The following is a 12,593-nucleotide window of genomic DNA, read 5'->3' on the forward strand; positions in this document are numbered from 1 at the left end:
TTGTTTACCTACAGAAACGGCTGAAATGTTTGTTTACCTACAGAAACAGCTGAAATGTTTGTTTACCTACAGAAACGGCTGACGTGACTAAAATCTAATCTGTGTGTGTTTGAGGTGATGTTTGTTGCGTGCAGTCTGCAGATCAACATGTTTTGTTTACAGTGAGTGTGTTTGAGTGTTACATGTGAATTAATGTGTAAAACTTCTGGAGTGAACTCTTTCAGCCTGTTCTGTTTGATCCTTCAGGTCCTCACAGAGTGATCATGAAAACAAAGTAATGTCCCCACAAGAGGAGGAAAACACTGAAGGTCTCCGCTCTGGACCTGGTTCTGATCCATGAGACTATTGACCCGGTTTGCCTGAAAACATCCCTGGATCTCCAAACAAGAAGACGACTTGTCTTTAATCTAAAGTTGTCCTCCAGATTATTTTATGTTATTTCAGGGTCTCCAGCCTAAACTGAGCTGAAACCATCTTCTAATGTTGTTGTTGTTTGTGTTTATTGTTGTTTGTGTTTATTGTTGTTTATATTTGTTGTTTGTTTGTTGCTGTTTATTGGTTACACTGACTGAAAGCAGACAGAAACATTAAAACAGCCACACAAAGATGCAAAAACATCTACAGTGACAAATGTCACACAAAAGACAAAAACAGGTCAACAAAGTGACAGAAAAACATTTCAACGAGACAAAAAGACAAAACCAGACATTTGGATCATGTGGACCCAGACCTGAGTGCTGGACCCAGACCTGAGTGTTGGACCCAGACCTGAGTGCTGGACCCAGACCTGAGTGCTGGACCCAGACCTGAGTGCTGGACCCAGACCTGAGTGCTGGACCAGGACTTGGGGCTCACCTCCAGAGGACTGTAGCTGTAGTGCGGCTGGTAGATCATCAGGTCGGGTCTCTCGATGTCCAGGATGGCTTTGTCTCTGGGCAGCGCTGCCAGGTCCTTGTACCCGATGACGCCATCCTCCACCCGGGCCTGCAGAGAGGCGAGGGGGGTTAACAGATTACAGATTATAGATTACAGGGTCAAGATTAATCTGAAGCTGATGTTCAGAGTCTGTCTCACCACTATGGGGGTGGCGGGGGATCCAGGGACGCTTGTCCCTCTTAGAGACAACACGCTTCCTGGAGACGTCTGGGCCAGTTGCTGCACATGCACAAACACACACACACACACACACAATAAATAAATAATTTTACTGCCTAACATCAAACCAACATCTGAACCTTCAGTTTCCAGAGTTGAAGCGGATCCCTGAAACAGAACTTTTCTGTTCAGACCTCCAGAATCAACAGTTTCTGTTAAAGCCACAAGGTCACAGGTCAGAGGTCAAAGTCAGCAGCCTCAATGTGCATTTTATTTAAAACATATCAGTACGATATTTAAATATTAAATATATTTTAAATAAACAAAGAAACAGATAACTAAATGAACAAAGGTAAAGCTGCAGCGTGTTTGGTGCTCACCTTTGGCATCATCCTGCCTGCTGAGCGGTCACGTCCTGAGAGACAAACATGAGAGTTTGTTAAAGACGTTCAGCTCTAACCCGAGGAGCCTGAAGAACACAGATGCATCGTGGGAAATCCTCAGAGTAACTTGGCTGCTTCCAACAAAAAAACTATTCTTTCATCGGTCTGTTGACAATTTACAGCTTCTGGAAAATGACTCAGATTAACATAAAAAACACAATCTCTCATAAAATAAGTCGCCGCAGAGTTCATCGGTCCGATCAGTTTCAGAACCAAACTGTGCTGACCTTTGACCCTCAGAGGCCCAAACACACTCAGCCTTCCTCCAGGTCTGAGCAGAACTCTGCTGCTGGACCAGAGATCTGAATCCAGCAGAACTCTGCTGCTGGACCAGAGATCTGAATCCAGCAGGTTCTGCTGCTGGACCAGAGATCTGAATCCAGTAGGGTTCTGCTGGACCAGAGTTCTGAATCCAGCAGGGTTCTGCTGGAGCAGCAGGGTTCTGTCACCTCTAACTGATCTGAGAACAGTTTTGACATCAAGGAGTCTGAATAAAATCTGAATGTGCAGCCGTGAAGTCACAGACAGACTCATTATTATACAGAAATTACTGAAACATCAATAATAAATAACTTTTTTTATGTGGTAAAAAAGATGCAGGCAGTATGAGGGGTGAATCTGAACCAGCAGCTCAACAAACAAACAAACAAACAAACAATAAAGCAGTGTTTTATAAGGACATGTAAAAACTGATCCGAGGCTAACCGTTTCCCTTCACCTCCAGTCTTTGTGCTAAGCTAGGCTAACCACAGGGACTGGACCCGTGGACTCGTGACACGAGGATTTGGCTCCGGTCAGATTATTTGTTTGGATGTAATTCTCAGACCGTGAGCAGAACTCCCAGCATGCTTTGCTGCAGCTCCGTATTGTTCCGTGTGTCCAACAAACACAAAAGGATTATTCCAGAGTCGGCGGCTTTTTGTTTCAGGAACACATGGAAGTGTCGGAAACATGCAGCCGTGGGGGTTTGTTGGTACCTCAGAGAGAAAAGGGGACCATGGTGTCCGTTGGGGGTCCGTGTTCTGGGCTCGTCGGCCCGATCAGAACCTGAAAAACACACACGCTTGATTCAATGTCGATCACACACTTTACGGCGACTCTCTGGTCAACTATTAAAACGGTTTGTGAACTCCTCCACCTGAGGAGGTGCACGACCTTAAAATCATTTCACGAAGCACTGAATCAGTTTCAAGGTTCCTGCGCTGCCGTTGTTTCCAGGTCCGACCCAAACGGCTACAACTCCATCATTTCTCAACAAAAGATGATTCTAGTTTTAAACTCACTTCTTCTGTTGGTAACTTTCAAAGCCCTAATTTAAGACAACAGATTAATAATCCCTGCTGTCCGAGTTTGTGTTTCTGGTCGTTTGTCAGAACTCGTTCAGACTGGACCGGACCCCCGGCACGGCATCGATCCCTGCTGGGGTCTGGTGACGCTCTGAATAATTGATGTGTCGATGATGGGATGTTTACGGGCTGACTGGGAGCTGTGGTCGCTCTCTGTGGGAGGCGTGAGGTTTCTGAGGAGCACACTGGGAACAAAGAACTGAAGCTCAGGAGTTGAACCAGCAACCCAACAACTGAGGCAGAGCCATGACAACTACAGGGGGTTCCTCAGAGAATTTAAGGTTTTAGTTAAGTTCCTCTCAGAAACACTCGAGATCTCTTCAGTTCCTTCAAAACATTGTTGCAGCTTCGGCTGCTCGCTCTGTTTTAATCTTTTTATGCTACTTTAAGCTACAATTCATCTCCTTTTCATTTTTCAGCCACTGATTTGTTTTACTTTAGCTACTGTTCTGCTACTTTTAGTCACAATTTTAGCTTTTAGCTAAATTCCAGCTCCTTTGAGATTTTAGCAATTTTTGGAGTAATGTTAGCTTTAGCATGTCCAGCTGATTTTACCCACAATCGTGCTGCTTTTAGCTTCTGACTGCTATTTTGATTATTTTAGTTTTCAGCCGTATCCTATTAATTTTAGCCTCGGAATAGCTCAGTTTAACTCAGTTTAGTCTCAGTCTAGTGCATTTTAGCCTCAATGTAGCTCATTTTAGCTCCAATTTAGCTACTTTTAGCCTCAGTTTAGCTCATTTTAGCCTCAGTTTATCTCATTTTAGCCTCAGTTTAGCCTCAGTTTAGCTCATTTTAGCCTCAGTTTAGCTCAATTTAGCCTCAGTTTAGCCTCAATTTAGCCTCATTTTAGCTTCAGTTTAGCTCATTTTAGCCTCAATTTACTAATTTTAGCTTCAGTTTAGCTCATTTTAGCCTCAATTTACTAATTTTAGCTTCAGTTTAGCTCATTTCAGTCTTCCTCTGAATACTTTGTCAAACAACTCAATTGTAGCTTCAGCTCTGGTCGATCAGCTCTCAGTTTTCACGCTGCATTTTTGCATAAAATGTCAGTTTACGTCTTTCTCTGAACATAGGGGAATATGATGGTATGATTGCTCGTTTTAATGTAGATTTAAACGATATAAAGAATAAAATATAACAGTTAAACAAAACCTCAGAGAACACATCCTCTATCTAAACTAACTATTTAGAGTCAAATGTCCATGTTCAGTTTATTACAGCTGATGTTTTAATTATTCAAACACAATTAAGTCATAATGTTTGTCTCTGGTCTCTGTGAAGCTGAAATAAAGCAGCTGCTGACAGGACAGGAGACATCGGTCTGTCTCTGGAGGGTGATCCATTACAATCTATGGCTGCAGGTGATCAATAATCAGCTCAATAGGGTGACGGGATCAGGTGTCGATCACATGACCAGAAGGGACAGAAATCCAAATATTAGTTTTAATGAACTACGCAGATCAACGGATCAGAAAACTGATGCATCAGGATGAAGGACAATAAGAAATCAGCTCCAACTTACATGATGAGTCAGAATCTGCTGGTTTTACTGAAGCAGGAAGTTCTGCAGAACCTGAAAGAACAAAGAACGGAATTAATCAGAACCTGGAGCAGCTGAGATGATTTATGTGGACCGGATGAGGAAATATTTGGACACAAAGATCCATCCCACTGAAGACACAGATCTGTCCTCCTGAAGATGAAGTCTGTCCTCCTGAAGACGAAGTCTGTCCTCCTGAATCCAAGCAGATCTGTCCTGCTGACCACCTACATATTTGTCCTCCTGAAGACACAGATCTGTCCTCCTGAAGACGAAGTCTGTCCTCCTGAACCCAAAAAGATCTGTCCTCCTGAAGACGAAGTCCGTCCTCCTGAACCCAAGCAGATCCGTCCTGCTGAACACCTACAGATCCGTTCTCCTGAAGACACAGATCTGTCCTCCTGAAGACACAGATATGTCCTCCTGAAGACTCAGATCTGTCCTCCTGAACACACACGGACGTGTCCTAATGGTTTCGGCTCGTTTGAAGATGCATCTATTTTTAGAATCAGGTTTTATTTTCTGCAGTTGCTAAGTGATGAAGTTCTGAAGATCCATTTGCCTCAAAAGCAACACAAAACCCAGAGTCCACATCAGTCAACTCACCGTGGACCGTTTCTCCTCCTAAATCTTCCTGCAGGGAACGCCACCTCCCAGGTTACCATAGCAACAGTCCGTCATCAGCCGAGGATATTTCTGACTGTTTTCCTTCTGGCTGAGTGGGAGTTGGTCTGATGCTGCTGCCTGCTGAATCCTCACTCAGCAGATCTGCCTCTGAGTCCACTGGGACCAGAGACAACCCAGAGGAATGCTGGGAGATATCCCAGGGTTGCTAGGTTACCTCACCCTGCCGTCCAATCAGCTGGCAGAAATGTGGGCGGGACGATGAGAGAGATGTTGCTGCGACACGGACCTCCCACCACCAGACCACCCCGACACCGACATACTGCTGGGGTCACAGCAACAGGTACACCCCACCCGCCTGCCACGCCCCACAGCTTAAATCAAACGTCCACCCTGACCCTGCAGATCCTCCTGGACGGTTTGAGCTTCAGCCTCCTGATTTATCCTGAAGCTGCTGGTGGTGTAGGAGGATGGAGACGGAGGGAGGCTCTGACTGAGAACACACACGCGCACACACGCACGCACACACACACACACAACTGGAGTTTACTGAGTAAACATCCAGAATTCACAGATAAAACAACAAACTACAGACAAAAACAATCTTAATTTATTGAGGAAAATAAACTAAAGTTAAAGAAACTTTAAAACAACTGATTTATCAGAATAAACAACCAAAGTTTACCAAATAAACAACCCACAAAGACTCCGGCCCAGAGTTCAATCAGCTCTACAAGTTTTGTTTTTAGGATTTCATATCCATTTGAAGTTCCAGAGTTTAGGGTTCCAAAATAATCCCACAACAAACCTTAAGGAAACAGAAATTTAAAAAAGGTTAATCTTAATCCTGGGAGCTGATCCGTCAGGCAGGGGCGATTCTAGAAAAAGCCCATGTAGGGGCTGCTCAGCCCCCAGTGCTGACAATGGCTCTTGATTTGAACAACACAGTGGCCATTGGCATCAGAAGCATTTGTAATGTGTGTGTGTGTGTGATCATATGAGGGGGGGGGGCTGAACAATTAATATCGTGATATGATAAAATGATATTTTCTAATCGCAAAGGCTTCGATTTGACTGGTCACTTGATCTGGTCACGTGACTTGTGAGTGGGCGGAGTAAAGCAGAGCAGGGAACGAGAGAAGTCCACACTGGGCTTCAACCGATTGCACAATGGGTCAGCTCGACAGAAGCTGGTACATCTGAAAGTTTGGTACCAAACGTGTGCCAGAAGTTTAGCTACTCCTCTGCCTCCTTTAGTGGTAATGATACATGTAACAAATGTAGTCTTATGGTAGCTTTGGAGGAGAGGCTGTCTGAACTGGAAGCTCGGCTCTGCGCTATAGAAAAACCAGTAGCTAGCCAGGTCCCATTAGACAGCGTGGAACCACAGAGGCTAGCTCCCGTTAGCGGTCCTCCAGCAGACCCGGAGCAGCCGGGACCCCAGGCAGGATGGGTGACGGTCCGGAGCAAGCGTAGTGCTAAGGCTAAGCCCCCAGTTCACCACTGACCCGTTCACGTTTCTAATAGATGTTCCTCGCTCAGGGACCCACCCGCTGAGAAGCAGACCCTGGTTACTGGAAGCTCCATAGTCCCAAACGTGGCTTTAGGGACTCCAGCAGCCATAGTCAAATGCATTCCGGGGGCCAGGGCGGGCGACATAGAATCTTATCTGAAACTGCTGACTAAGACTAAATACAGTAAGATTGTTATTCACGTCGGCGGTAATGACACCCGGTTCCTCCAATCGGAGGTCACTAAAATTAATGTTGCTTCGGTGTGTGACTTTATAAAACCATGTGGGACTCCGTAGTTTTCTCCGGCCCCCTCCCCAACCTGACCAGCGATGACATGTTTAGCCGTATGTCGTGGTTTAACCGCTGGGTGTCCAGGTGGTGTTCTGACAACGACGTGGGCTACAAAGATAACTGGAGTTCTTTCTGGGGAAAACCTGGTCTGATGCGGAGAGATGCATCCATCCCACTTTGGACGGAGCCGCTCTTCTTTCTAGAAATATGGCTGATTTTGTTTATCCCCCAAATTATTGATTATTACACCCCTCTCTGCTGCTTCTCCTCTGTACACCACCCACACCCACATTGAAACAGTGTCAACTCGCCCACGGCTCAAATTAAATAAACCAAAAATCAGCTCTAAAAATATAAACCATAAAAATCTGATTAAAATAAACACAGTTACTTTACCAGAGCAAAATCATCAAATCATTAAATGCGGATTATTGAACATCAGATCTGTTTCCTCTAAATCCCTGTTAGTTAATGAACTGATAACTGATCATCATATTGATTTATTGTGTCTGACAGAAACTTGGCTACAACAGGAGGATTTTGTTGGTATAAATGAATCCACTCCTGTTAATTATTTAAATGTTCATGTTCCTAGAACAACTGGCCGAGGTGGAGGAGTAGCTTCTATTTTTCAATCAGGATTATTGATTAATGCCAAACCAGTTATTAGTTATGATTCTTTTGAATCTCTGTCCCTCAGTCTTTCTCATCCAAAATGGAAATCAGAAAAGACACTTTTACTAGTTGTTATATATCGTCCACCAGGAGCTTACTCTCAGTTTTTGTCTGAATTATCAGAATTATTAACAGACTTATTATTAAATACTGATAAAATCATCATAATGGGTGATTTCAATATTCATGTAGATGTTGAGAGTGATAGTTTAAGCATCTCTGGTCTGTTTTAGTCTCTGGTCCATGTTCTAGTTTCTGGTCTCTGGTCTTTGGTCCCTGTTGTAGTCTATGGTCCCTGGTCTCTGGTCCTTGGTATTTGGTCCCTGGTCTTTAGTCCCTGGTCTCTGGTCTGGTCCCTGGTCTCTGGTCCCTGATCTTTGGTCCCTGGTCTCTAGTCCCTGTTCTAGTCACTAGTCCCTGTTCATTGGTTCCTGGTCTCTAATCCTGTTTTAGTCTCTGGTCCCTGTTCTAGCCACTAGTCTCTGGTCCCTGGTCCTTGGTCTCTGGTCCCTGGTCCTTGGTCTTTAGCCCCGGTCTCTGATCTTTGGTCCCTGGTCTCTAGTCCCTGTTCTAGTCTCTAGTCACTGTTCTTTGGTTCCTGGTCTCTAGTCCCTGTTCTAGTCTCTAGTCTCTAGTCCCTGTTCTTTGGTTCCTGGTCTCTAGTCTCTGTTCTAGGCTCTGGTCCCTGTTCTAGTCACTAGTCTCTGGTCCCTGGTCTGGTCGTCCTCCTCGTTTGTCTCTTTGTGTTGAGACGACGAGTCATAAATTGTCTGGTTAGGATCACCGAGGCGACCTTTAGTGCCGCTCACTGACTTCCTGCAAACAAACGGGTCCTGAGAACTTCCAGACCTTTACGATCAGAACCACTCTGTAACTGCTGCTGCATTCAGGGACCAAAGGTCAAAGGTCACAGGTATCTTTGAAAATGAGCATTAGTTTTGATTTATCTTTGTCTGCAGAGACCACGATTCAGATACATGAAGTAAAATAAAGATAAAATATTTAAAGTTTGTTTTGAAGAGAAAAGTTTTTTTCTGTTTTTCTGTATTTTTTTATTTAACAGCAGCTTTAATTAAAACTTGGCCCACTTTAAAGTTGAATAATCCTCGGCTCAGGTTCTGGGCTTTCTTTCTGGACCAGATCAGAGCCCATCATCTCCTTCATCGTCCTCCTCTTCCTCAGGGTGCAGCTGACTGTAACACCGTTTGTCCCGCTGCACGTTCTGTTGAGTCGTGATGCAGCAGAACGTTGAGCATCGCTGATGCCGGAGGCTGCAAGTGGGTCAGAACCTGAAATCTGCAGCGTCACAGTTTACGAGTGAACAGCTGCTGAGCTCGAGTCCAAACATAAAAACACTGAACGTTCTTTGAAGGTTCCCTAAAGAACAAGAAGACGAGTCGGCTGCTCTCATTAAACTTCATGGATCCAACTTTAAACATTTTTATAAAACTAAACTCTTTTTTTTTCTCCTGCAGAGCAAACATTTGGGCATCTTGAAAAAATTATAATGAAAAAATATCTAGTTCAGTTTTTATCTCTGAGGATTTGAAATTATTCCACCCACTGAGTTGTTCAGATTTAAGTTTTCAAACATCTTCCCCTCGTGCTGCATTCACTGTCCAGCAGAAAACTGAAAGGCCACAGCTTAGTTTTTAACTACAAATTATCACCTGACATAATAAAAGTCACTACATTTCAACAGAAAACAACAAAAACTCCACTGTTTTATTTTAGCCTTTTTGTTTTATCTCAGTGTATTTTGGAAGCCATTTGTTATTGAATGCACCATGACTTCTTTAATATTTAAAAAGGAGCCAGTCTAAAACAACAGCTCCACTGAAAACATAAACAGTCAAGATAAAACTCAGTTTTAGTTTGAGCTGTGTTTGAGACGTCACCTTCTGTTTGAAGAATAAAACCCGGGTCCAAGTGTAACTTCACGCTCACGCACAGTGTGGGAACTTTTAGTGCTTTGCATCTACAAACACATTTATTTAAACAATTTAAAATGTTTTGTTTTTATCAGTAAAGGTTTGTTTGTATACAAATTCAGGCACATTTTTTCTAACTCTGAACCAATTAAAGATGATTTTAAAACCATTTCGATTAATAAAATAATTAAAAAAGACGTCTGATTGGCTGAACATTTTTCAGTTTTAGCCTTAAAGTGTGTGTGTGTGTGTGTGTGTGTGTGCGCGCGTGTGCGCGGACTCTTATCTTGCCTCGCAGCGATGCGACCACACCCTGTCTGACATCGGCTCTGTCGGCTGCTGTCATTGGTCGACAGGTTCTGATTGACAGGAAGTCGAAGCTCAGCTTCTTCTCTGTTTTTATTCTTTTATTTTTATTAAATTATTTTAGAGCAACAGACGTTAAAGAGTTTATCGGAGCTGCTTCTGTTCGAGGATTAATAGCTTTGTCTTGAATCCTTCGGGTCAAGATGATGAAACGACGACACAAACACATTTCATGGTACTTTATTTCTTCTGCTTCGTGCTTTTCTTCAATAAATTAAAATAAAATATATATTTAAATGGTTTAAACCATATTCATTCAAAAAGTCAAATTGTTGAGCAATAATAAAATTTGGTAAATGAAACATTTTTACAGGTATTATTTCTCTGCCTCCTTCACTCCTCCATCTGCCACTGTCCAGATGTTGCGTTTCTGTTGCCATGACAACAGCAGCTGGATGAATAAAAGCCAGCTGACCCAAGCTTAATGAAAAACCTACACCCTTTTTTCATTTTAGACTCTTTTCCTCCTTCATCCTTTCATTTCTCATCACTTTGGTCTTTTATTTCTCTGCTCAGGGGTTCTGGGGAGGAGGGTCCATCAGATAGTCGAACCTCAGGTTCAGGAGCAGTGTGGTTTTTGTTCTGGTCGTGGAACACTGGACCAGCTCTACACCCTCAGCAGGGTCCTGGAGGGCATGTTTGTCCAACCGGTCTACATGTGCTTTGTGGACTTGGAGAAGGCGTTCAACTGCATCCCTCAGGGAACCCTGTGGGGGGTACTCTGGGAGTATGGGGTACCAGGCCCTTTGATATGGGCTGTTAGGTCCCTGTATGACCGGTGTCAGAGCCTGGTCCACATCACTGGCAGTAAGTCGGGCTTGTTCCAGGTGAGAGTTGGACTCTGCCAAGGTTGCCCTTTGTCACCGATTCTGTTCATAACTTTTATGGACAGAATTTCTAGGCGCAGCCGAGGTATTGAGGGGATCCGTTTGGTGGTCTTAGCGTCCCTGCTTTTTTGCAGATGATGTGGTCCTGTTGGCTTCATCAGGTCGTGATCTACAGCTTTCGCTGGAGCGGTTTGCAGCCAAGTGCGAGGCGGCCGGGATGAAGATCAGTTCCTCCAAATCCGAGGCCATGGTCTTGAGACGGAAAAGGGTCGAGTGCCCTCTCTGGGTCAGGGAGGAGGTCCTGCCCCAAGTGGAGGAGTTCAAGTATCTCGGGGTCTTGTTCACGAATGAGGGAAAAATGGAGCGTGAGATCGATAGGTGGATAGGTGCAGCGTCTGCAGTGAAGCGAGCGCTGTACAGGTCTGTTGTGGTGAAGAGAGAGCTGAGTCAAAAGGTGAAGCTCTCAATTTACCGATCGATCTACGTTCCCACCCTCATCTCTGGTCATGAGCTTTGGGTTGTGACCGAAAGAATGAGATCTCGAATACAAGCGGCTGAAATTATTTTTCTCCGCAGGGTGTCTGGGCTCTCCCTTAGAGACAGGGTGAGAAGCTCGATCATCCGGGAGGGACTCAGAGTAGAGCCGCTGCTTCTCCACGTCGAGAGGAGCCAGTTGAGGTGGCTCGGGCATCTGGTTAGGATGCCTCCTGGACGCCTCCCTGGTGAGGTGTTCCAGACACGTCCCACTGGGAGGAGGCCCAGAGGAAGACCCAGGACACGCTGGAGAGAGTATGTTCCTCGGCTGGCCTGGGAACACCTCGGGATTCCCCCGGAGGAGCTGGACCAAGTGGCTGGGGAGAGGGAAGTCTGGGCCTCCCTACTTAGGCTGCTACCCCCGCGACCCGACCCGGGATAAATGGAAGAAAATGGATGGATGGATGGATGGATGGATGGATGGATGGATGGATGGATGGATGAATTATCTTCTCATATTTTTTACTCATCACTTGTAATTTTTTATCTCTTTTCAAACGTTTTCTGTAATTTTTTCCTCTTCCCTCTGCCTTTGAAACTCCTCTGTGTTCTTTTCTGTTTCCTTCACCTCCTCCCACCTCCTGAAGCCTTCGTCTGTTTTCCACTTTCTGATCAGATTAAATGATCAGACCTCGTTGACATGAACAGAGTTTTTCTGCAAACGCCGACGAGGTCAGAGGTCAGAGGTCAAAGGTCAGAGGAGAGGAGGTGTCGCTCTGAGTAAAACCTGTCTGTCTGTCCTATCAGCAAACTTAACATTCCTGCGTTGAAGGAGCTGAAGAGGAGCGACGAGCTGCAGCCAAAACAGGAAGAGAAACTGCCGACGGCCCCCCTGGACCCCCCCGGCCCCCACTGTCCTCACAGATAAGAGAGCATGGCCCCCCGTGCGCAGCGTGCGGTTATTTAAGGAACATTTTGCTCCGTTAGAAACTGAAGACTGATCTGATTCTGAAGCAAAACAACTTTCTGAACTGGTTTTAAGAATAAAAAATATAAAAACTGAAACTGTTCCTGATTTCAGCAGAAAACTGAATCTGAATTTAAAAATGTATAAATGATTTAAAATACTGTTTAAACCTGAAACAATGTCAGAAACAGTGAAAAGATAATTATCTAGTTTGTCGTTTTTAAATATTTATGATTTGATTTCATCCTGCTCATTTTTTACACAGCCTGATTCTGTTTTAAGTTTATAAAAATATAATTTCACATTTAATGAGGTGACACTGTGGGAACGCAGATTAATGTCAGTTTTATTTATAAATGAAGTGAAACCTTTTCACTTTCACTCTTTTCTGGTCTGTTCTTGTTTCTTTCAGCCACAGAATCTTTCTGAGGAAATTATAATAAAAACGATTGATAAAAAACTGAACGGATCTGTTTTAATGATAAAAAACTGAACGG

The 12,593-nt window shown here is 44.2% G+C and overlaps 2 protein-coding genes across 4 annotated transcripts in view; one reads left to right on the forward strand and one right to left on the reverse strand.

Annotated features, from left to right (window-relative positions):
- mak16 (MAK16 homolog (S. cerevisiae)) overlaps window positions 1-12,593 on the forward strand; it is a gene marked incomplete in the record, with an annotated part of 73,208 nt that overhangs the window by 51,525 nt on the left and 9,090 nt on the right.
- Window positions 1-12,593, reverse strand: part of LOC119413768 (dematin) — a 23,976-nt gene that overhangs the window by 7,274 nt on the left and 4,109 nt on the right. For 2 of the 3 annotated variants that reach the window (XM_037680829.1, XM_037680826.1), the window contains exons 2-6: window positions 4,410-4,460; window positions 2,516-2,585; window positions 1,476-1,510; window positions 1,075-1,155; window positions 856-984 (exon numbers count right to left, since the gene is read on the reverse strand). In XM_037680829.1, coding sequence (XP_037536757.1) covers window positions 856-984; window positions 1,075-1,155; window positions 1,476-1,487 — 222 coding nt within the window. In that variant the 5' untranslated portion in view covers window positions 1,488-1,510; window positions 2,516-2,585; window positions 4,410-4,460. Of the gene's footprint in view, window positions 1-855; window positions 985-1,074; window positions 1,156-1,475; window positions 1,511-2,515; window positions 2,586-4,409; window positions 4,461-5,033; window positions 5,192-12,593 lie in introns of those variants that run through there. The other variant, XM_037680828.1, reaches the window with a different exon arrangement.

The sequence above is a fragment of the Nematolebias whitei genome, chromosome 8 (assembly GCF_014905685.2).
Source record: "Nematolebias whitei isolate Nwh7 chromosome 8, NemWhi1, whole genome shotgun sequence".
In the NCBI taxonomy this organism is placed as follows: Eukaryota; Metazoa; Chordata; class Actinopteri; order Cyprinodontiformes; family Rivulidae; genus Nematolebias; species Nematolebias whitei.